General features: G+C 37.3%; 1 protein-coding gene across 2 annotated transcripts in view; it reads right to left on the minus strand.

Annotated features, from left to right (window-relative positions):
- LOC121367842 (LIM domain kinase 2-like) overlaps positions 1-26,249 on the minus strand; it is a 45,490-nt gene that overhangs the window by 16,731 nt on the left and 2,510 nt on the right. Inside the window, exon 1 of one of the 2 annotated variants that reach the window (XM_041492258.1) lies at positions 2,750-2,848. The exons of the other annotated variant lie outside the window; for it this stretch is intronic. Coding sequence (XP_041348192.1) covers positions 2,750-2,781 — 32 coding nt within the window. The 5' untranslated portion in view covers positions 2,782-2,848. Of the gene's footprint in view, positions 1-2,749; positions 2,849-26,249 lie in introns of those variants that run through there. 2 annotated transcript variants of the gene reach the window in all.

A 26,249-nucleotide genomic window follows, 5' to 3' on the forward strand; every position in this document is an offset into this window, starting at 1 on the left:
CTCCGTCCAGGACAGGAAAGGATCATTGTATTGGTTAAAATTACTAACATAATCATTTATTTGATTCCAGATGATGATTTTAAAAACATTCTGAAGACATTAAAAAATAAGAAATAAATTGTTGTCATTTAAGAACTACAATGTATTTTGTCCTGGTGTATAGCTTTGTAGATGACAAGACATTCAACACACAGGGACCTAAACCTCTGAAAATCAGTAAAGTTGTAAAATAAAATGGTTCATTTTTTTTGTTCATTATGTAGGATTGCAGGATAAATATGATAACCGGTTACTGTCCTTAAGATATTAGCTTTATCCTGCTGAGGGTGAAAAACAAAGAAAGACATGTTTTATTTAACGATGCACTCAACACATTTTATTTACGGTTATATGGCGTCAGACATATGGTTAAGGACCACACAGATATTGAGAGAGGAAACCCACTGTCGCCACTTCATGCGCTACTCTTTCCAATTAGCAGCAAGGGATCTTTTATATGCACCATCCCACAGTCAGGGTAGTACATACCACAGCCCTTGATATACCAGTCATGGTGCACTGGCTGGAACGAGAAATAGCCCAATGGGCTCATCGACAGGGATCGATCCCACACCGACCACGCATCGAGCAGACGCTGTACCACTGGGCTACGTCCCACCCCATGGAAAATGGAATGTAAAAGATCCCTTTCTGTAATTCAGGAATAGCCAATGTGGTGGTTGCGAGTTTTTCCCTCAGTATTTAGATCAAGTGTTGTAATCACAATGTTACATGTTAAACAAGGAGGAAGGAAGGAATGTTTTATTTAACAAAGAACTCAGAACATACAGTACACATTAAACAGGCATACTGGGATAACTTTCAACAAACATTCTTTTCTTTTCCTTCCCAGCAGCAACAAAATGTCCATCTGGCATACATGTATACTGCATATTACACATACTAGCAGTGTGCTGTTAGGAAGTGGTGGTTATGTTATGAAACAGTGCATAGTTTAGTAACACACCCTACTGCACTGTTTAATCAGTTATCAAGTGTAAGTGTTAATTGTGACTAATACATCAATGTGGGATAACAATTCCGCCCTGCGTTCTACTGCCACAAGCTCACTAGCCTGATAACGTTAAATTAATAACCCAGAACAGGAATCATTATTGTCAATAGTAACTGACGAAACAGATGCAATGAACGCAGTCCAGCTGTTACCATATTAATGAAATACATGTATGCTACTCTTTTCCATTAGCAGTGCAAGTCTTTTGTATGTAATTTCCCCCCACAAACAGGAAAGTACAACCATGGCAGGCATTAATTTGGGGGTTTGTTTTCTGAATTCTGCCAGAATCGTAAACTTGTTTAATACTAATATTTTCCGGCCTAAAATCATGGAAGGACAAAATGCTGCAAAAATATTGTAGCTTGCTTTGTTTTCTACACATCAATTATTTGTTATTTCAACCCTTTGTAAAAGTATAGCAAACCAAACTCTTTTGTTATTTATAGCAAGGTAAAAAAAGGTTTGTTTTGTTTAACAACATCACTAGAGCACATTAATTTATTAATCATTGGCTATTGAATATCAAACATTTGGTAATTTTGAAATATACATGTAGTCTTAGAGAGGAAACCCGCTATATTCTTCCATTAGTAGCAAGGGACTATTTTATATATGCACTATCCCACATACGGCCACAGACAGGATAGCACTGAGACAGTAACGAGAAATAGCCCACCGATGGCGATCAATCCCAGACCGATAATGCAACAGGTAGATACTTTACCATTGGGCCATGTCCCGTCCCTCTTATAGCAAGGAATGAATTAACTGATTAAACAACAAACACCCCAGCATAAAAAAAAATCAGCTATAATATGTATGTTAAACAAGGTAAGTACATGAAAATTATTTCTGTATTTCTGTAGTGATGTAAAAATAAAATAAACTGTAATGACATGTGAATTCATGAACACAAATATCACAAAACTGTGAAACGTGAATTCATGAATACAAATATCACAAAACTGTCTCTTATCTTGTTTTCTTATACTATGTTTTGACTTATATACATTCAATATCTCTTAAAATCATATTCATATACTTACCTTTGTTTGATACCCAATAGCCAATGTGTATCTTTGTGCTGGGGTGTAATTAAACAATTATTAATTAATTAAATTAATTCATTCATTCATTATCTCTAAAAAAAAGGTATGTAGGAGGTTGTTTGAAATGAAAAAATGTAGCCATCTTGATCTACATCTATTTTTACTGAATGCAGTGTTGTGTATATTTCAAAGCATGAAACAACGGCAGCAGTAGAAGTTGCAGTAGTCACAGTCTTCATCTGACTCTGAGGATAACATATATATGTACCACCCACCGCCGCTACCATATTCTGTGCCTCTAGCAAAAGGGTTCCAAATGCATCACTTCACATTTCTACATGGATTACAACTAATACTATGGGTAGAATGATGAAAATACACACCATGGTGAACAGGTTTTAAGTCATCTCATTTGCCAAAATGTCTCCATTGTTTTTTTCCCGAATGTAAAGATTTTATATATATATATATATATATATATATATATATATATATATATATATATATATATATATATATATACATATATATATACATAATGCACATAAAGATACATAATGTACTTTCAAAAAAGTGTGTAAGAAACAAAAATACATACATGTATATTATATTTTCTACCACTTTATAACAATATAAAAATTACCGTTTGAGACCCTTCATTCTACTGACGTACATAAATGATCATATACACAATGTACATGATGACAGTAATCCGTGGTGTAGTTGTCTGCCGGGGTGTAATACAAGACCATCAAGCAGATCGGCTCTCATCAAAACACTGTGTACTTGACAGCTTATTCAACAAACTGACCACAGGTGATAATAGCAGTAAACACACATTTAGCCCAGAGGATTACACGTACATGTACATTGTATTATTTCTCAGCTGTAATTATGTCCCTCAGTGTCCAACCAATATCAATACCGGCCTCGGTGGCGTAGTGACTAAGTCATCAGTCTTTAAGACTGGTAGGTACTGTGTTTATATCCTGGTACCAGATCCAACCCAGAGAGAGTTTTTAACAGCTCTACTCAGTAAGCAGGTGAAAGACAACTACACTGACTTCTCTAATTAATCCATACCTGTGACATCACACCATTGTTCTATTTTTTTTAGATTATTTGTTAATAATCTACAGCTGTGAACAATGCATTCTGGATTGTTTGTGCATTCAGGTCAGCGATTCTAACCCATAACCCACTGAACTTGTTCATTTTAAATAAGTGACTTGCTTTAACACACGAGGCCACACAACGGCATCATCAAACGGACATATGTAAGCCGTATAAACTAGTGATAGCAATATATTCCAATAGAATACAATGAAGATTGTCGAATACTAGATCAGAAATCATAGATTACACATTTATCATGCTTAATGTATGCCATCCACTGCTTAGGATTTTCTGGCCGAATCATTCGTGTTACACATGTGTAGGTCCTAAAAGATCACATCATTTGGAGTTATTAGTTTTGTAAATATTCCTTGCCATTTTAACCAATTTTTTCATAAAATATATAAAGTAGTAGTTAATTAGGCAGTTACATTAAATTATTTTTAAAATAATAAAATAATATGGAGAATGCACTCAAAAGTGTGGATTCATGAAAAATAATTAACTCCTCGATCTCTATGGGGCTTGTGAATAAAATTTCTTTTACGAAACCACACTTCCTTGTAGATTCTTCTCTACCTAATCACTAATAGTTTTAACCATTAACCCACTGTCTTTGGCAGATTGCCCAGATAACAGCATGCTTGACACTTCATTGGATATAAGCACAGAAATAAACTGAATGAATGAATCATTATTGGGATTTTTAAAATTGTAGTAACTGTTGTAATTGAAAAAAAAAACCATAGTCTACTGATGGCAATTGATCCTACAACCCCTCAGGCTATATATCTCTTCCACTAGCTACACTGTGTCAGATCTAATACAAGGAAAGTACTAGCAGAATGTAGCTTGATCAGTGGTCGGATAAGTTCTTAAGGTGTGATGGATCATAGGATCAATTCATCTCAGTGGACCCGGGGCAGGATCTAGTTCAGATGGTGAACACATTCTCGGACTGGGTTTTATCTCCCATCCCAACCAGTCAACGACTGATATATCAAAGGCTGTGGTCTGTAGGAAAGTACATAATATAAAACATCCCTAGCTATTAATGGACCATGAGTATCATCAGTAAAGTGCATGGCCCATCAAAAGTTTGGTGGAGAAGCACACACATTATTGATTTAATTATATGAACTGATAAGATGTGGACTGGGACACAGATTTTCTATTATGTGCAGTAAGGCATGAAAAGTAGGTCATGGTGACCTACACAATGTAGTTCTTGTATGCGACACACCGCCATCCCATTAAGTATGTGTGCAAGGTTTGATGATCCTATGTGACATACCGCCATTCCATGTAAGTACTTATGCAAGGTTTGATTATCCTGTATGAATTGATTAAGAAGATCTATATGGCCCGGACAAGGATTTCCTTTAAATAATGTGCAGAAATGCACGAAAAGTTGATTGTGATGACCTAGTTATGGACACACGGCCATCCCAAGTTGTACTTGCATACAAGGTTTGATGATCCTATATGAATTGATAAGAAAGATATGCCTGGAAAGTCACTTACATTAAATTTATAGAAATAAACATGACTGTTGTGCAGATCTACAAAAACACCTACATGCATACCAGACAAATAAGGCATATAACAGGCACATATCCAGGCCAATATTCACTTGAATTTGATATACAAGACAAATATCCTATTTTGAGAATTACACACAAACCCAAAACAAATCCTGCATATAAGCCTAAAATATTACTCAATTTTTATTAACAATACCACTAGAGCACATTGATTTGATTAATTATCGGCTATTGGATGTCAAACATTTGGTAATTTTGATAATAATAGTCTTAGAATTTAGAGAGAAAGCCCACTACGTTTTTACATTACTAGCAAAGAATCTTTTTTATGCATTAGACAGATAAGACAGCACATATACCATGTCCTTTGATATACCAGTCATGATGCATTGGCTTGAACAAAGAAGTTTGTTTTGTTCAATGACACCACTAGAGCACATTCATTTATTAATCATCGGCTATTGGATGTCAAACATATGGTAATTCTGACTCGTAGTCATCAGAGGAAACCCGCTACATTTTTTCCTGATGCAGCAAGGGATCTTTTATATGCACTTTCCCACAGACAGAAAAGCACCTTTGACCAGTTGTGGTGCACTGGCTGGAATGAGAACAAATCCAATCAGTTCAATGGATCCTCTGAGATGGTTCGATCCTGCGACGCAAGCACCTCAAGCAAGCACTCAACCTACTGAGCTAAATAATGCGACCTGACTTTATCAAAGTCACAAGACTTTATCTATATGCTATTTGCATGAGTGATGTAGTACTGAAACACTGAGTGTAAAGTGTTCAGGTTTTTAAAGATCATTTTAGCTTTTATCATAGTTTGTTTTGTTCAATGACACCACTAGAGCACATTCATTTATTAAATATCGGCTATTGGATGTCAAACATATGGTAATTCTTGACAGTCATAGAGAGGAAACCCGCTACATTTTTTCATAAGTAGCAAGGGGTCTTTTATATTCACCATCCCACAGACAGGATAGTACATACCATGTTCTTTGATATACCAGTCATGGTGCACTGGCTAGAACGAGTAATAATTCAATGTGCCCACCGATGGGGATCGATCCCAAATCGACCATGCATTAAGAAAGCGCTTTAAAACTGACTTGAGCAATAGCATAATGGGCCAACTAACTGGGATCGATTCTAGACCAACCATGCATCAGACGAGCACTTTACCACTGGGCTATGTCCCACTCCTGACTTGAGCAATAGCATAATGGGCCAACTGACTGGGATCGATTCTAGACCAACTATGCATCACACGAGCACTTTACCACTGGGCTATGTCCCACCCCTGACTTGAGCAATAGCATAATGGGCCAACTGACTGGGATCGATTCTAGACCAACCATGCATCACACGAGCACTTTACCACTGAGCTATGTCCCACCCCTGACTTGAGCAATAGCATAATGGGCCAACTGACTGGGATCGATTCTAGACCAACCATGCATCACACGAGCACTTTACCACTGGGCTATGTCCCACCCCTGACTTGAGCAATAGCATAATGGGCCAACTGACTGGGATCGATTCTAGACCAACCATGCATCACACAAGCACTTTACCACTGGGCTATGTCCCACCCCTGACTTGAGCAATAGCATAATGGGCCAACTGACTGGGATCGATTCTAGACCAACCATGCATCACACGAGCACTTTACCACTGGGCTATGTCCCACCCCTGACTTGAGCAATAGCATAATGGGCCAACTGACTGGGATCGATTCTAGACCAACCATGGATCACACGAGCACTTTACCACTGGGCTATGTCCCACCCCTGACTTGAGCAATAGCATAATGGGCCAACTGACTGGGATCGATTCTAGACCAACCATGCATCACACGAGCACTTTACCACTGGGCTATGTCCCATCCCTGGCTTGAGCAATAGCATAATGGGCCAACTGACTGGGATCGATTCTAGACCAACCATGCATCACACGAGCACTTTACCACTGGGCTATGTCCCATCCCTGGCTTGAGCAATAGCATAATGGGCCAACTGACTGGGATCGATTCTAGACCAACCATGCATCACACGAGCACTTTACCACTGGGCTATGTCCCACCCCTGACTTGAGCAATAGCATAATGGGCCAACTGACTGGGATCAATTCTAGACCAACCATGCATCACACGAGCACTTTACCACTGCGCTATGTCCCACCCCTGACTTGAGCAATAGCATAATGGGCCAACTGACTGGGATCGATTCTAGACCAACCATGCATCACACGAGCACTTTACCACTGGGCAATGTCCCGCCCCTGGCTTGAGCAATAGCATAATGGGCCAACTGACTGGGATCAATTCTAGACCAACCATGCATCACACGAGCACTTTACCACTGGGCTATGTCCCACCCTTGACTTGAGCAATAGCATAATGGGCCAACTGACTGGGATCGATTCTAGACCAACCATGCATCACACGAGCACTTTACCACTGGGCTATGTCCCATCCCTGGCTTGAGCAATAGCATAATGGGCCAACTGACTGGGATCGATTCTAGACCAACCATGCATCACACGAGCACTTTACCACTGGGCTATGTCCCACCCTTGACTTGAGCAATAGCATAATGGGCCAACTGACTGGGATCAATTCTAGACCAACCATGCATCATACGAGCACTTTACCACTGGGCTATGTCCCACCCTTGACTTGAGCAACAGCATAATGGGCCAACTGACTGGGATCAATTCTAGACCAACCATGCATCACACGAGCACTTTACCACTGGGCTATGTCCCACCCTTGACTTGAGCAATAGCATAATGGGCCAACTGACTGGGATCAATTCTAGACCAACCATGCATCACACGAGCACTTTACCACTGGGCTATGACATTTAATTTAAATTAAGATTTATTGGATACATGAAGATACACTATAAATTTTATTACCTTACCCACTGAAAAACTAACACTTTCCTCAGCTTTTATTATATAAAGAAATACAAACTACTTTCCAAAGAAACTAAAATTATTTATTACTATATGAATATTATTATTATTATCAGGACATTATTATTATTATTATTATTATTATTATATTGATATCTATTGCATTTTAACAGACCGAATGAGTAACCATATAACAAGGAAGTGCTATGCATGAGTCATAAATAGCTCTTTTTGTCATCGACTTCAATACAATACAAACACAAGTGACACCATTGTAAACATATATTATATAGATCTTTACACACAGTCATGTCTGTTTACAGTGTGCTCCATTACACTTTACACGTATATGTACAAGCTAGCTGTTGTATAGTTTAACTTCAAATTTGTTTGATCAGCTTTGATCTCTCAATTTCATATTAATATTGCTAATTCATTTATTGACTGTTATTTATCAACCACTATTATATATCAAGTATATTTCGCCCACTGAAAAAAAGAAAACCCTCAATTATGTCACGTCTGTGGGAGGCATCTTTTTGAAACTTTTCAATATATATTAGTTTTAAAGGGACATACCCTTGTTTTTTTTAACACTAAGGCATATTTTGGACTAAAATCATACTTTACTTAGATTTTATTGTTTAGATTATCAATTTCCGTACATTCGAAGTGTTTTTGGTCATCCTGGTGTTTTTAATATCACAAAACGCATTTCTCATATTTTTAAAAACACACGTGTCTGAGAAGTAACAGTTACGGAGTCATGTTTTAGTCTGTTTTTAGAGGGTATTTCACCAATTTAAAGTCACAGACTCATGTTTCACTCAATTGTAACTTTATCCAAATGTGTTACAAGTTTGTAAATTAACTAAATTTAGTGTTAATTTTCACGGGTTGAAACCTCTTTGCTTTTCCATGTTAAAAAATAGTATGAACGGAAGATTTTCTTTTAGCTTCTGTTAATGCCCATGGCTTCTTTATTTTTAAAAGTTCTGGCATCAAGCTGGTAATTTTCAAATTGAGCCAATTACATATGACCAATTTGTTTAAAGTTGACACACTTCAGTATATGGCTAACTGAAATAATGGGAGAATTTATTTTGGTTTTACTTTTCAAAACTTTGTCAGAATTGTGTGTATATATTTACAAACAATAAACCAAGGCAAGGGTCATGATATGCCAGTCATAAGTAGGTCACAGTCCCAAGTTGTACTTGTATGCAGTGGATTAATGATCCTGTATGAATCGGTAAGAAAGGTAAGAAAGGTATGCTTCCGAAACAAAAGGTTCATGGATGGATGTACAGACGGACAATGCCATACAATAATATGATCCTTCAAAGACAGCTGTATAAAAATCAGTTGTTAATAGTAATAATGTAGAAAATACTCATATTTTCATTTGGGGGGGGGGGGGGGTGGTGGTGGTGGTGGTGGTGGTGGTGGTGGTGGTGGTGGTGGTGGTGGTGGTGGTGAGGGTGGTGGTGAGGGGGTTAAAGGTAATATTTGTAATAAAATAAGAATGAAAGTTAAAGTTTGTTTTGTTTAACGACCCCACTAGAGGACATTGATTTATTAACAAAGGTTCTTTTATATGCACCAGACAGGATAGCACATACCACAGCCTTTGATATACCAATCATGATGCATGGACTGGGACGAGAAATAGCCCAATGGACCCACAATCAGGGATTGATCCCAGACTGATTGTGCATTAGGTGAGAGCTTTATCAATGGGCTCAAAACAAAAATGATACCATTTTTCTAAATGTCATGCTTCAGTGGCTTCACAGCCCTCTGAAAAGTGTGATGATGATCAATTCATCGGTTCACTCATGCAACCCTTGTTTTGCATCCCACTTTTCATTTGCGCATTAAAATTAAAACATTATAATTTACATGACCTAGACAGGTTACACAAAAACAAAACGGGTTACTAGTACATGTATTTGTTTAATAAATTCCTTAATAAAAATGTCACCCAACCACATTTGTATCAAGCGCTGTGCTGACAGCAAAGTAATCATATTTACACTATTGAGATTGCCACACCTCGACACGCAGGGTGGTAACATGTTCTACTTATCAGCAGATAAAAAGAATACATGCATGTTTGACAACACCCCATCACGGAGATCAGCCAATAGGTGTCAAACAAATGTAGGTGAATAAATGAACTGCTGACACACGTCAACCTGAAAATCATGTGGTCTCCCTGTAACAATGTGTCGAGGCTGCCAGTAAATACTTACTGGTACAAACCACTGCGATGAATGATGGGTTTATTACCACACATATCCAACAGGCATGTAATAAAACAGGCTCGGCACTGGGTAACCCATGGCCGATATTACAGATATATCATATATATATATACTCTTCAAAAAAAGAAACGCAAAAGGGTACAAATGGGTTATAACTCCGATTTTATGTTTCCTACCGGTTCATGCTTTGTGAATATAAGGTCATTGCATGTCCCAAACACATTCCCACGGTTACATTCGATAAAACGCAGCTACTGTACAATAAAGTTCCAAAATGTGAATATTCGCAAAAACGCAGCCACGTGCAAACCATGTCACCACTGCACGTGCGTTGTCTGCACGTGCAACATGAACACCGACAGTATAAAAGTGCAGGGTGTTCGCTTGCCTGGCCTCTGTATCTGGCCAACAGTTGACAATCCAGGACATGCCACGTCTCAGTGAACCGCAGAGAAACAATGCCATCGGCCGACTAGACGCAGGCGAATCCAGAACGGCCGTTGCCAGGGCATTCCATGTGTCCCCAAGCACCATCTCCAGACTGTGGGACCGTTACCAGCAACATGGCTCAACGCGTGACCTCCCTAATTCCGGTCGACCACGGGTCACTACCCCCGGGCAGGACCGCTACATCCGGGTACGCCACCTTCGGGAACGATTGACTACTGCCACCTCCACAGCCGCAGCAATACCAGGTTTGCGCAGGATATCCGACCAGACCGTACGGAACCGCCTACGTGAGGTAGGAATTCGTGCCAGACGTCCAGTTCGAGGTGTCATCTTAACACCACAACTCCGACTGCAGTGGTGCCAGATTCATCGACAATGGCCTCAACTGCGATGGAGACAGGTGTGGTTCAGTGACGAGTCCCGATTTCTGCTCTGACGTCATGATGGAAGATGTCGCGTGTATAGGCGTCGTGGTGAACGTTATGCGGCAAACTGTGTGCAGGAAGTGGACAGATTCGGCGGGGGTAGTGTCATGGTGTGGGCAGCCATCTCACACACTGCCAGAACTGACCTGGTCCACGTGCAGGGCAACCTGAATGCACAGGGCTACATTGACCAGATCCTCCGGCCACACATCGTTCCAGTTAATAGTTATGGCTAACGCCAACGCAGTGTTCCAACATGACAATGCCAGGCCTCACACAGCACGTCTCACAACGGCTTTCCTACAGAACAACAACATTAATGTCCTTCCTTGGCCATCGATATCACCGGATTTGAACCCAATTGAGCATCTATGGGACGAGTTGGACCGACAGCGACAACCACAGCCCCAGACCCTGCCCGAGCTGGCAGCAGCCTTGCAGGCCGAGTGGGCCACCATCCCCCGGGACATCATCCGTACTCTGGTTGCTTCAATGGGCAGGCGGTGCCAGGCAGTTGTCAACACACAAGGAGGCCACACCCGGTATTGACTCCAGATGACCTTGACCTTGGTGGTGTGTCCTATCACTTACTCACAATGGACTAGAGTGAATTGTGAACAATCCTGCAACATTTGGTAATTATCGGACTCACCATTCAATAATTAAATCAATTCTCCAAATGTTACGACAATGTGGTTTTGCGTTTCTTCTTTTGAAGAGTATATATTGAAACCCCCCATATCACCATAAATCAGTATATGACAATTATGAGAGCCAATATGAAACAAGTGAAAGTTGTACATTTGTTTTGTTTTATCTTGTATATTATATTAGGTTGGGTGTACATGTAGCTCAGAGGTAGAAAAAAAAAATTGTTTTGTTTAACGACACCACTCGAGCATATTTATTAATTAATCATCGGCTATTGCAGTTCAAACATTTGGTAATTCTAAGACATAGTCATCAGAGAAAACCCACTACATTTTTCCATTAGCAGCAAGGGATGTTTTATATGCACTTTCCCTCAGACAGGGAAGCACATACCATGATCTTTGACCAGTTGTGGTGCATTGGTTGGACCGATAAAAAACCCAATCAGTTGATTGGATCTACCAAGGTGTTCAATCTTGCGATGCAAGCACCTCAAGTGAACACTCAACTGATTGAGCTAATTAAATCCTACCCCCTCAGTGGTAGTGCTCTTGAATGAAGGAAATGTTTTATTTAATGACAAACTCAACACATTTTATGTACGGTTATATGGCGTCTGACATATGGTTAAGGACCACACAGATATTGAGAGGAAACCTGCTGTCGCCACTTCATGGGCTACTCTTTTCGATTAGTAGCAAGGGATCTTTTATATGCACCATCCCACAGACAGGATAATACATACCACGGCCTTTGTTACCCCAGTTGTGGAGCACTGGCTGGAATGAGAAATAACCCAATGGGTCCACTGACAGGGATCAATCCTAGACTGACCGCACATCAAGCGAATGCTTTACCACTGGGCTACGTCCCGCCCCACCTCTCGAATGAGGTACAATAGGTTGCAGGATTGATCAGCCTCAGTGAACGGACAGACAGATGAAACCTATAGTCCCCTCTGGTTGGACCAGTACAGGACTCAGGACTCGAACTTCACGGCGGCATTGATGGCAATTGCTGTCGGTTGGGGGCGTCACCGTTGGCACTTTTGGGTCCTTGTTGGAGTTAATGGGCATTTAGTTAGTATCACGCGATGGGACTATTTTTAGTCATACGTATACCCTGTGTTGTATAATATAAGTTCTCACTGCCTTTTGCCTCCTCGCTTTCGCGTTATGCTGTCCCTTTTCACGTTTGGCAACCCCATTTGTTTTTCTGCGCCCCTCTTTTATTTTTCGGCATCCTGTTATAATTTACAGGACCCAGCTCCGCTATTTCAAAATGCACACTTTTTTTCATACTGAAAAACATTGATCAGTCTTGCACACTGGACATCAAAGGAAACAAGCCGCATTGTGTGCGAAAGCGCAACTGACGAAAAACTTCAGTAGCTTACGGCAGTTACCGTAACGTAATTTAACACTATTTTTAACAGCCTCTGTTGTATTCCATGCAAGTATCCATTTGTATGTTTGATACACACAATAAGTTATATTTATTTTATGAAAAAAAACCCAGACTTATTTGGTGCCAAATTTGTCACATGATCAGAACTGTCATTCTGTCTTTGTGTCCACTATCTCGTGTCTGATATTTTACCCTCAATTGCAAATTTAACTGGTCGTAACTGATGATTTTTACTTACTGTCATTTGTTTATTCAGCAATTCCTTATAAAATATTAGAAACGTTTAATTTTTAAAAAAAACCTTTGTTTTTTTGGGGGGGGGGGGGGGGAGATGGGATATCACCGCTTATAAAAACAGAAGTGGTAGTGTTCATTATTAAAATCATTTATCTTGGGTGCCAAATAGTATATACACCGCCTTTACAAAAACAAAACTTTTTTATCAGCTGGCAATGTCAATGCAATCGATTCACTCGAAGAAGATGGGAACAGCAAAATGTTATCCCTTAGTGATCGCTTAAAAATGTCTTTATTATTTTTCAGATATCTTAAAATCTTTATTAAAATAATAATATTAAAACTTTTATCGGTTTAGCAAAACGAATACCCGTGAATGTCAGACCGACACTGTTTTAACTGAACTACGTTTTAAAGAACAGTGCACAAAAATAAGGCAGCTTATACGTTTGTACCAACTTTTCAGTACCAGATACCGATGGGCAAAATAAGGGATACATATTTCCACAAAGTCGACCAACATACAACGATATACAGTAACCAAACGTGCCTCATTTTTTTTTGCTTTTCAGTTTTTTGTGTGTTTTTTTGTGCATTTGTTGGGGGTTTTTTTTGGGGGGGAGGGTTTTAAATGGTGGGGTTGGGGGACGGGCGACCATCCTCATTTAATTTTCACCCAGTGAGAACACTGTATACAATTTAATGTCATCGATAGAACAATTTTCATGTTATATTCACCGAAAACTTGGGCAACTTGTTTCAGAAACGCCAGGTTCCGTTAAATGTCAGCTTATGCTAGTAGTCCATGATTCCATTTATAATAAATTCTTGTTTATTGAAGTTTATTGACATAAACTGAAGAAATTTGACTACATGTACATACTGAAAAATAACCTTTCAGTCAAGTTTAATTGCTGCAAAAGTCAGTTTAAAAACAATTTGCTGTCGGCATACTCAAAATTGTCATCGGTGGGCCCTTTCACCGACAGCAATTTGTTTTTTTATTGCCGTGGGTGATAAATTCTTAAGTTAGAGCCCTGAGGACTAATAAGAATAAAAACATTAACTCTTGCTCCATACATTTGTAAAGACAGTGCATACATCGTACACATAACTTCCTTATTTAGTTTAAATTTAAATAATTGTGGCAATAATTTATGGGGATTTGTTTATCCATTAATTTTTATTAATTGTTTTTGGTTGTTTTTAGGGGGATTTGTTGTTTTAGCTGTTTTCTTTCTCATTTTCAATCATTTTGACATAATATACTGAAACAAAAAAGAAACTTGATTTTATTATAAAATGCCCTACACACTGCAACTAGAGGTAACTTAATTGTTATATTATGCTGTGTCCAGCTGTTGACATGACATTTCTCATACACATTACTCAGTCATGCGAGATGTTGCACATGCACGGTCTATTTTATGAAAAGCATGAAATGCATGTACATAATGTCATGTGACCACCACACCTTTGCTACAGTGATACGGATGTATGCCAATTATTCTTAGTACATGGCAAAACACATGAAAATCTTCGGGAAACAATTATTTGCAAATGCCTAGATTAATCAATACCGAGAGAGAACGCGCCATGGGTAGGCTGCAAGCTGGACAGTCCGTACCATAAGTTGAGCACATTTGGGATGAACTTGGCAGACAACTGCGAAACATCAGGAACCCACCCCAGAATCTCTGAGAGCTTGGGATGGCGCTTGTACAGCAATGGCGTCAACTTCCGGTGCGGATGTTTACAAAACTCCTATGGTCTATGAGAAGACGTTGCAGAGCTGTAGTGGAAGCTTGAGGTGGTCACACACGTTACTGACTGTAATCGACTTACTAATCTGTTACTTGTTATTTTGGAAATTAATACCCCCATGACATCATGATGCTTACTGCTTAAATAAAGTAATGGACACTCGCACGGCTTTGTTGTTGTGTCATTTATACTCAAAGGATACTGTAATTGGAAACTTCTATTAATTTATCCCTGCGCTATATGTATTCCAAGTCAAGTTTCTTTTTTGTTTCAGTATAATTGTTCAACACTTACACTAACATTTTGTGTTATTTTATGAAGAAAATGCCAAAAAGATTAATTCAGTGAAACCTCTCAAGACCGGAATTCCCTCAAAACCGGACGTTTTACAGGTTTCCTTTTCAAAAACCACTACAGAACTTAACCTCTCTAAACTGGATCCCTCTTTATACCGGACATTTTTATTGGTACCAAGGGTGTTCGGTTTAGAGGGGTTTTACTGTACAAGTAAACTACTTCCAGGTTTAATAACTTTAAAACAAACTTATTAATATACACAGTGCTATAGAGCTAACTTGGAATATCAGACATAAAAGATATGTATAATATTAATTTCAGAGTATACACAAGGAAAATTGTGCAAAAGCAATAAGACATAAAATATATGTATTTTTATTTTTATATATACTATATATTTTTATATATACTATTACCATATACTATTACCAGAAAAACTGTGAAGAAGCAATAAATTTATCTTCAGGTTTTTTTGTTTTTTGTTTTTGTTTCCTTTTTTTTCTAATTTACATAACTTTAAAACAATATACTTTTAATATATGAAGAAATTTTTAAATGTTAATATTTTCTTACCTGTAATTTGAACAAGTCTGTATTCCATGGAACGGGTATTCTATCTCTTTCCCCATATGACAAAAACACAATTAATAAACAATTTAATTTTAAAAATACACTGCTGCCAATATCAATCTTATACTGTATGAGTCACAGAGTAATAGACGACGAGGTTGTCAATATCAAGCCTACATGTATACTCTGCGATATACACAGTAGCAGATAAGTGCGTCATTAACTGTTCTCCGTTAAACCCGGTATGCAACAATTATTGAGGAAACTTCCCACACACTCCATGTCAGTGAGCCGCCGCTTCTGTTAAGAGATCAACGTAAGACGTTTGAACAAACTCAAGGATTTAGGGGCAGTCTTCCTCAGAAAAATGTTAATTGACAGAGAAGACAGCCAATATAGTGAATGAACTGAATGAACAAGTAGACAGCAAGAACACTGACTGTTTACATGTTGAGGAAGTAGAACTTAATTACGACATGCCGAGGGACTGGTTGGACGGGATGACAAGACAGCAAATCACTTCACTATTGTTAAGATGGTAGACATAAATACAGTAGTCAATGCTACATCAAAAAAAAAAAAAAAGATAAAATAAAAAGAACAAATAATATCCGGTAACTAAAATTTGTTTTATAAAAAACACCATTAGAGCTCATCGATTAGTCATCGGTTATTGGGTGTCAAACATTTAGTCTTCAGACAAAACCTGCTACATTTTCCCATTAAATGTAAGGGATCTTTTACATGCACTTTCCCACAAACAGGGCAGTTCATACCACAGCCTTTGATATACCAGTTGGGATGGGGAGGTGGGGGGGGGGGGGGGGGGATGGGTTCACTAAAGGAGTTCAATCCTGTAACACAGGCACCTCAGATGAGCAGTTAACTCAGCTATATTCCAGACTAAGACCAAGACCATGCAAATGAATTAAAATATGATACTTTTAAACCACTCGGTTAAAATTAGTTGTGTCTGCCCTGCATGTTTAACAATGTTCACATCATGATTAACTTCCAGTTAAGAAGAGATTCACAAAACTTTGACAGTGTTTCCTCATAGTAATTCACATCAGTGTATTTTCTAATCAAGAACTTGAGATCTTTTTTAATACCTGCCATTTTGTTTTTCAGTTTTCAAATACCCACCCTGATTTTGTTTTCACTTGGATTCATTATCTAGTATATATACATACTGAAAATATAACATTTCGATTTAAATTATGTTGAACTACATATTATAGTTTAAATGTTTGCTTTTAAAGTAGGTGGTTGCAAATTTGTTACAAATATATTTACCATTTTAAGTCTATAATTTTGGCATCAAAATTAAAAACCCTTAGTCCGTAAACACTCCGACAGACCTCACAATGACAAAAGTTATGAATTGTGTATTGCGACACACAGTCATACAGGTGTGGTCCGAGATCACTAGGTGAAGAAGAATGTTGACGAGACGACAGTACGACAATAAAACTGTATACTAACACTTCATTCATGAAGACAATGGAGCTGATATTTGATAATTACCTTGTGCTGCGCAGTGGAAATATGAAACAAAGGTAAGTTGTTGTTTGTTAAAAGTAAATAATTTCAACAACAAATTGTTTATTACTTTGTACTGCATAATACTAACATCGTCATCTTCTTCGTCATTTCATTTCTTATTTTAGAGTGCACATCAACAAATCAAATCCAGTAGATGACAATGGTACAGTAATTTGTGTCTGAAATTGCTACAGGGCGATCTTTCAATTAATAAATACATGTACCTACATAGGTGAAGTAAAATGTTTGCAGCCCAACCTACTTTTACTTTTAACTAAATACTTAACACAAAAATAATGGTAATACAAGCTAAAAATCACTGTCCTGAAATGGTGCTATCTGAGCAGTCACATGGAATTTCAAGAAAAAGTATTAAATTTTTTATTACCAGGCGATCAGTTTGTCACTCTCCTAAAACAATCTAAGCAAGTGTGAAGGGGAGTGATCACTAGCCTTTCCTGATTTAATCATTAGTGGCCTTCTACATGAGGTCCAGAGCTACTCTAGTTCCACTGTCTCTTTATTACATAGAGGATAATAAATGAGTTACCAGTTATTATCAAATTTACGTCCTGAGTGAAATAATTTTCACCTGTCACGAGCTTTAGCGAGTAACAAGTGAAAATTATTTCATGAGGGACATAAATTTGATAATAACTGGTACCGAGTTTGTTATTCTATATATTACCCCAGCTATTTGGGTTTTTTAAAAAGCCTTTATTTTCGAAATAGCCTACATCGGATACATGCCCATGTATATAGAAACGACGTAAACTACTTTACTGTTATGGGTATTACTTTAACTTTGTATTTTATTCACGGTTCACAGATAATTTTCAAAACCACCCAAAATCTATAATGAATTGCATTAAACTACCATTTTATTACAAGTTTAGCACTGAAACCAGAAAGACATAAACGCAAACGCTTTAAATTACATTGTGTGTGCTTTTCCAAATCGTGATGATGTCATATTTAATACCGATAAGGTGATTGGTTTGTTTGCATCAAATCATCCAATAGTAGTGTACGTTAAACCAATGCGTGAGAAAATATGATTTTTATTTTCCCCGTAATGAGTGCCTGCTGGGGTAATAAATAATGTTATACAGCAACTATGATTTTATTAACTTTTATCTTTATCTCCTTTTCACTTGGTTTTTAATTTAGGCAACAGATAAATGTTGTGTGAGGGTGCAAGCTGGGGGAGAATAAGGAAGGTGAGGTATAAACTTGGAGTCACATTCAGTTGCTGCTGAAACAAGACCCTTGAGCTGTGTAAGCTGGCACACTGTCATACAAGAGCATGTTGCCTCTGCAGATTATACAGACAGACAGACAACTCTTTTTACGTGCCCCTATCCACTAGGGTTCAGGCACGCCCACCCCGGATTGAGCCTCTGACTTCGCCAGTGACCAACTCCGGGGCAGGAGGGGATTATACAGTATTTATTTCTACTTAATACTATGATATATAGAAGTTATTACCAGAGTGTTTTTCCAGAGGCTCGCATAATATATTATTTTTATTCCTAATATATGATATTGACGATACCGAAATACACGAGGGTAATAATCTCTTTATCATATAAGCTCAAGCTTAATACAACATCTTTTTGTAAACTGTACACACAACTTTAATTCCAGTCCACCATTACTAGATATTCAAATAACGTAAGAATATGTGGCGCGGTGTATTGTTTAATGGAAATGGCGTCAAACTCGAATGACGTCATTTTGGATGTCCTTACATCAAAATAAAGTTATGCCTAACGTTTTTTGTTTTCTGAATGCTGGACAGCTTTCAGTGTCAAATTGCTATTGAAATGTTTTTATTTGATGACTATGAATGCATACGTCAATCATGGAGTGTCACCCAAGTACGTTTGCTTAAATGTCAATAAACCTAGTGCCGACTAATTTACATCTAATTTGCAAAGTTATCAAATTCTTAAAGTATGTGATCTGAAAAATATCACATACTTTGATTGCACTGAAAATGTAAGATATTATATGATAAATGTAAATAACAATTGTATTTTCAAGTATGTCACAACAATTTCACAATTATTTTCATAATAAGCTCTATTCACTGCAATAATTTTCTGAATAAAATTTATAATCAAAAGTCTTTTATTATCCCAGAAAACCAATGCAATAACATTTTCTACAAATCATAAACACTTTTGACTTTCTTTGAAAGGGGTTAAATCTACGGTACTTCTATTGCATGTGTTTTTTTTCCCTTGGTTTTTTAATAAAAACTATAAATCCAAGTTGTATTGATCAATGTTTTATATTATCATTTTCAACTGGGTCTAAAGTTAAAAAAACTGCATTAACAATGAAAGTGAATGCAAATCTTACGCCTTCTGGTCAACATTCTATATGAAAGAAAAGTTTAAAAGCTAAAGTTGGTTTTGTTTAGTAAATCCACTAAAGCACATTGGCTAATCCATCATCAGCTAATGATTGTCAAACATTTGTAATTTTCCCATGTTTCCATTAAAAGCATGAGATCTTTTTAAAACACTTTCCAACATACAAAAACAGCACATACCATGGCCTTTGATACACTGGTTGGGATGGGAAAAACTCAATCAGAGAATGAGTCCACTGACGAGGTTATATCCTATGACACGAGCACCTCAGGCTAAAATAACTGAGCTTGATCCTGCTCCTTCAACATGACAGAAAGGATCAACTAACTAAATCAATCTGGGAAAATTAGTTCTGCATCTAACCCATATAATGTTAAATTAAACTTTAATGGAACACATTATATGAAACTCTTCAAAAGATCTGTCAAGAGACTTAAAAACTATCTCAAACAAGCTGAAAGTTATGAACATTTAACAACAGAACAGAAACAAGGGTTCCACAAAATACAATTGTGTCTTTAATTATGTCTCTCTTTTACCAATACTTTTTAATACGAAATATTTTTCTTGCCTAGAAGGCTGCTAAAGTATAGTGAAATAAATGAATATATAGTGAAACCTGTGTTAATCAGCAATCTAAGGTAATAAAGATGACATATTAACACAGGTGGTCACGTTGTACTATACGTTTTGGAGATAAACAATGTGTGATATTCAAGACAAATGGCTGGTAATGTTGGTTTCACTGTATGTACATGTCTCTAGTAGATTCCATGAATAGATGTTATGTTTCTCTTTCTTGTCTGGTGCTTCCTTCCTGCTTAGTTATTTTGTTGACCGAAAAGCTTGCGGCTGTCAACAGCTTCTGTCAGTGAGATAACTGTTCTCTGTGAATGGTCACATACTTCACAGTACGATTCCCTCCTCCATCCTTCCTAATGGGAAACACTGTCAACAGTCAATTGTCTAATGTCTCTCTCAAGTGTTCAGTGCACGCATGGGTCACATGGCTAGTCTTAAGTTACAATAAAACAATTATACTGTGTACAGTGTTAAAGTCATCAGGTTTATGGATGGTAGGTACTGGGATCATATCCCAGCACCTGCTTCAGTCTAGAATGAATATTTATGAATTTAATGATATTCAAGGCCAAAAACCAAATTGTGTGTAACCGTTGCCAGAGATGTTCCTAATTTTTTTTTTTTTTTTAAATGGTAGGTTCCCTATTCTCTTCATCTTTAGCTTAAATAAAAAAAATTGGTACATTAAAATATATTTTAGGGTCAGCCCTTTTTTTTTTTATACACTCGTAGGGTCAGGTTCCCAGAAACAAAATATTTAGTTTTTTCTTTTTAGGCCTCAACATATTCTGTGTCTACCATAGAGCTATTTTGACACTTGGTCTAAACCTACTGCATACAGCTTACTCCTACTGCATAGCAGCAAGGGATCATTTATTAAAAAAAATTAAAGTTTGTTTTGTTTAACAATGCAACTAGAGCACACTCATTTAGCAAACATTGGATATTGGAAGTGAAACATTTGGTAATTCTAATATAGTCTAAGAGAGGAAACCTGCTACATTTTCCCATTAATATCAAGGGATCTTTTACTCAGTTTTAGATGCACTTTCCCAGACAAGACAGCACATACAACAACCTTTGATATACCAGCTGATCATAAAGCACTGCTTAGAACAGAGAACTCTGAAGTATCATCAGGTATATTGACCAAGATATTCCAGCCATTTTTATAGGACTATTAACAACAGATTTTGTACATGTGGAAAGCTATGCTTAATACAATCTTATATAGGGATACTACTGGGTGTGTGCAATCCAGTTTTGAGTGCTACAAGTGCCCCAATAAAATTCAAGCATATAATAAAACTCATATTTGTTAAACAACCTCAACAAACCGAAACTACAGCTATTTGGTGTCTGACATATGGCCATTTTAACACTTGGTAAAGAGAGTGTGAAAATGTGCACTGGCTAGAACAAAAATTAACCCAATGGGCCAACTGGCGGCAATCAATCCTAGACTGATCGTGCATCAGGCAAGCACTTTACCATTGGGCTGAGTCCTGGCCCCTATATACATAATAAAACCATTTTCAGGCTTAAAACATTAATATGGCCGTATGAATTTAGTAAGCATTTCAGACTTTTGACTAATTGAAATGTGCCAGCTACACGTATTGTACTTCTATGTAGCTACAAGCCAAGTATATCATCTGAATCAAGTAAAGAGAGATTACAAACAAATTGGTGATTTCCATTCAAACTCTCTGTACATAACGTATACAAAGCTTTCTTGTTGTTGCTAATCACGCTACATCCTTGTAAACTGTGGTAAACCCACAGGAGTTTCAGTTGATCCACAACAAGCTACTTTATATACTGACCACACAGCGGACGAGTGGGCGTACCTGAAAAGGTGGTGTCACAGGATCAAACAGCAGATCACCACATTCCTATATATAGGAATGCAAAGCCAATAATAACAAGAAATAACTTGACACCCTGCAGTTCCTTGTTGTCAAACAGCAGGAATGATGGGAAATATATTCTCATTATTGCCAAATGTAACACCTAGTAACCTTTTTTAAAACAGTAAAATGCATATTTAAGTGTTTCAGACATTAGTATTTGAGGGCAAGGTTGGGTTTTGGTCGAGGGAGGGGTTGTTGCTTTTGTGTTTGTGGTGGTGGTGGTGGTGGTGGGGGGGGGGGGATTTAGGGGATTACTCATGTTCTTATAGTAATGCTGAGGATAACAGGAAATAATGGCCAAATTTAACCCATTACATCATAAACTATTGAAAAAAAAAAAAAAAAAAAGTAATATGTTCATGTAGCAGAATGATGTTTTTACCCTAGTTTTTAAACACTGCAGCATATTTTTCAGTTAGACCATTTCCCTGTTTAAATATCACAGACTCTTGTTTCATTCTATTGTAAGTTTACTCAAAAGTGTTATAGGTTTCTGGGTTAACCAAACTTTGTGTCTGTGACTTTAAATGTTGACAATGCTAGAAAGATTATGTAATTCTGTTAACTTGCATTTTCCATTATTAGCACTTAAATTACAAGCATCATATCCCACTAACCAGTCAATAGAATTTGTTTGTTTTGTTTAATGACACCACTAGAGCATATTGATAATTTAATCATTAGCTATTGAATGTCAAACATTTGATAATTCTGACACATTAATTAGCAGCAATGGATCTTTTATATGCACTTTCCCACAGTCTTTGATATATACCAGTCATGGGGCACTGGTTGGGACAGGGAAAAAAACAATTAGAGAAATGGTATATCAATTTTAATCATAACATACTGGCTTATTTAATAAAAACTAACATTGTTCTCATTGGCTATAACTTAATATTAGTGGTTTCGGACTGTAAAAATTCAAACATTTATGAAGAACAAATAAAATAAAATAATAAAATAAATATTGTACTTACAATATAAAATTAAATTCATTGTTTATGACACTCCTTCCAATACTGTAATGCATATCCAGTAGAAATAGAGGTACATGTACCGTTACATAAAATTATGTGCATATAAGTATTTAAAGTATATATACTAAGCACACGTACACCAACTAGGGAAATCCCATTAAGTTATTCAAAACAACCTCACAGGAGAGAGGAAACTGCTGTTGGGATTATTTTTAATTATAAAATAAGGAAATAAGATTAATATTAATATACCAGCATAACCATACATTTTTTAAGTGTCATACTGTTAATGTTTTATTATTAATAACCGTGAAGTTAACAGTTGACAAGTACATTTACGTATGGTAAGCTAAGGTTTCAGCTGGACAACAAAACTATTTAGCAATTTGACAAATTTTATCGTAAAATCTTCAGCTGGCCTCTGAAAATTGTGAGAACAATCTAGGTGTTTTTTTAACTGCTTCTCAATTTATGACATTTGCTTCCAGATTAACATTTGACTTGTTAAGCAGTTTTAGAATGTTTCCTAGTCCACAAAATTAATTTTAATTTTTGATAACCCACAACCAGTTTATACACACTTCTCAGAGACCTGTATACAGGTTTCATATACCAATACATACATGTAATATTACACATATAACGATAGCCAGGATTGGCAGAGTACCCAGAAGAGGGGGAGAACCAACTACATGTACTGTCTATGATTTTATTTCAACTTATTTTCGTGCTTATATCCAATTAAGGCTCAAACACGTTGTCCTGGGCACACACCTCAGCTATCTCAGTATCTGTCCTGGACTGTTGGTTAGTTGGTTAGTGGTTAGTGAGAGAGAAGAGGGTGTAGTGGCCTTACAGCTACCCACTGAGCCCGTAAGAACTCGCTTAGTACCGGGCTCCGAACCCTGTTAGGCTGTACCTAGCAGCCTGCGCCACTGCACTGTGCGACCAGTTGTCACAAATCACCACTCACTTTTATAAAAGCTGCAATATCGTGAATTTGTTTTTTTACTTAACTATTTAGGAAAGATAATTTCACATTATTTCCTTATTATGTTATGCCATTCTTCAATATTCTTTAGATGCAAGTAGCTAATCTAGCTTACATGTATTAACTCGAAAAGAATGGCACTTTCTTTATTGATCTCTGTAACATTACTAACAATGTACAAGTATTATAAAACATGACGGAAGACATGTTTGTTGTATTTAAAAAAAAAAAAAAAATGTTTTACTTAACGACGCACTCAACACATTTTATTTACGGTTATATGGCGTCAAACATATGGTTATGGACCACACAGATTTTGAGAGGAAACCTGCTGTCGCCACTACATGGGCTACTCTTTCCGATTGGCAGCAAGGGATCTTTTATTTACGCTTCACACAGGCAGGATAGCACAAACCATGGCCTTTGTTGAACCAGTTATGGATCACTGGTCGGTGAAAGTGGTTTACACCTACCCATTGAGGCTTGCGGTGCACTCACTCAGGGTTTGGAGTCGGTATCTGGATTAAAAATCCCATGCCTCGACTGGGATCCGGACCCAGTACCTACCAGCCTGTAGACCGATGGCCTAACCACGACGCCACCGAGGCCGGTGTTTGTTGTATTAAGACAAATATTAGACCCTGCATGTATAGGTATACTATACTCATGTATTATTTACCGACAGTTGCAGGCAACATTATTCTGAACTGATCGCAGTGTTTCTGCCAGAGGGTAAAAAGGTATGGTGCCATACCCAAATTGTTTTTGCAGATGTTGTTTTTAAGTTAACCTTTTGATAAAATTAATTACTCTTTATTATTACTGTATGATTTTCTTAACCCTAACCTTAATCGTAACCCATGTGCTTTCTGGGGGAAGTCCCCCATACTCCTGTTGACTGTGGTTGCATTCAGTTCCATAGTGCCATACCCAAAAAATTATTTCTGGCAGAAACACTGTGATGGATGGTGTTTTGCATATTTTGTTTCTAATGAACTAGGTAACAAGTGGGCTAAGTTCGACCCCCCAAAAAATTTATTGGCAATTTGACTAATTTGGTCAGAAACGTTTTAGTCAAATTCAGTTTCAGTTTCAGTTGGCCAAATTAAAAAAAGAAGACATCAATTTCTTGTTTTAACAATTCCGTCCATAACAGTTACCAGGCCCTAATCTTGCCGATGAAATGAGCGTTTTTTTCGCCAAAAGTTAGCTCAAGTTGCCAAGTTATTAGCAGTAGTGAGAAGTCGAAGTCACCGTGATATTCTGGACCTAATCCGATTTTAAAAAACAAAATCACACAACAGACATCAAGAACCCAACTTGTTTATTGTCATAGCTTACTTGGCACCTTGTTGTCATAACAGTGTTTTTAATTTGGCACTATATGAGACTGTATCCTCGAGTAATCGTGAACTGGCCTATTAGTGGGAAATGGTTTCTGCGCATGCACACCGTAATGTACGATTGATTTTATAAAATAATGTTTTACCTTGTTCAGTTTATTATCAAAATCAACCAACAAATGTTAATACTCAAGCCAGTTTTTGTTGTAAAGAGATTAAATACATGGTGTAGTCTAATGCTGACATTCTTCAAATGCACCCGTAAACTGTTGCGCTGTGACCAGTAAAGCGTTGTTAATCCCCAGCCACTTTCATTTCAGTAATGCCAGAAAATACTAATTAATACTGTAATTTTAACATAACGGCACATATTCAATTACTTAATAATAACACATTTTTAATAAAACATATAACTGCTTTGTTTAAATTTTATTACCAGAAGTAGTATTTTATTTCGAAATATTACAATTAGAACTGAGTGTAAAATTAAGAATTTTCCCCATTTAAACGTGGAAACTGGCAAAACATTACGAAATGTACCGATAAATGTTCACTTCACCTCTTTTATCAAACTCCTCCCCTTTCTCCTGGGAAGCGCGAAGTAATTTCTCCTACTTTTTCAATTCTAGATTAGGGCCTGAGTTACATAATCGCTGTTGTACGTACATGTAGTCGAGTTAAATAGACAACACGTTTGACGTCATAAAAACATACTTTTACTTTTATATTTCACTGTATAATTATACAAGGTA

Source organism: Gigantopelta aegis, chromosome 3 (assembly GCF_016097555.1).
Source record: "Gigantopelta aegis isolate Gae_Host chromosome 3, Gae_host_genome, whole genome shotgun sequence".
NCBI classification, from domain to species: Eukaryota; Metazoa; Mollusca; class Gastropoda; order Neomphalida; family Peltospiridae; genus Gigantopelta; species Gigantopelta aegis.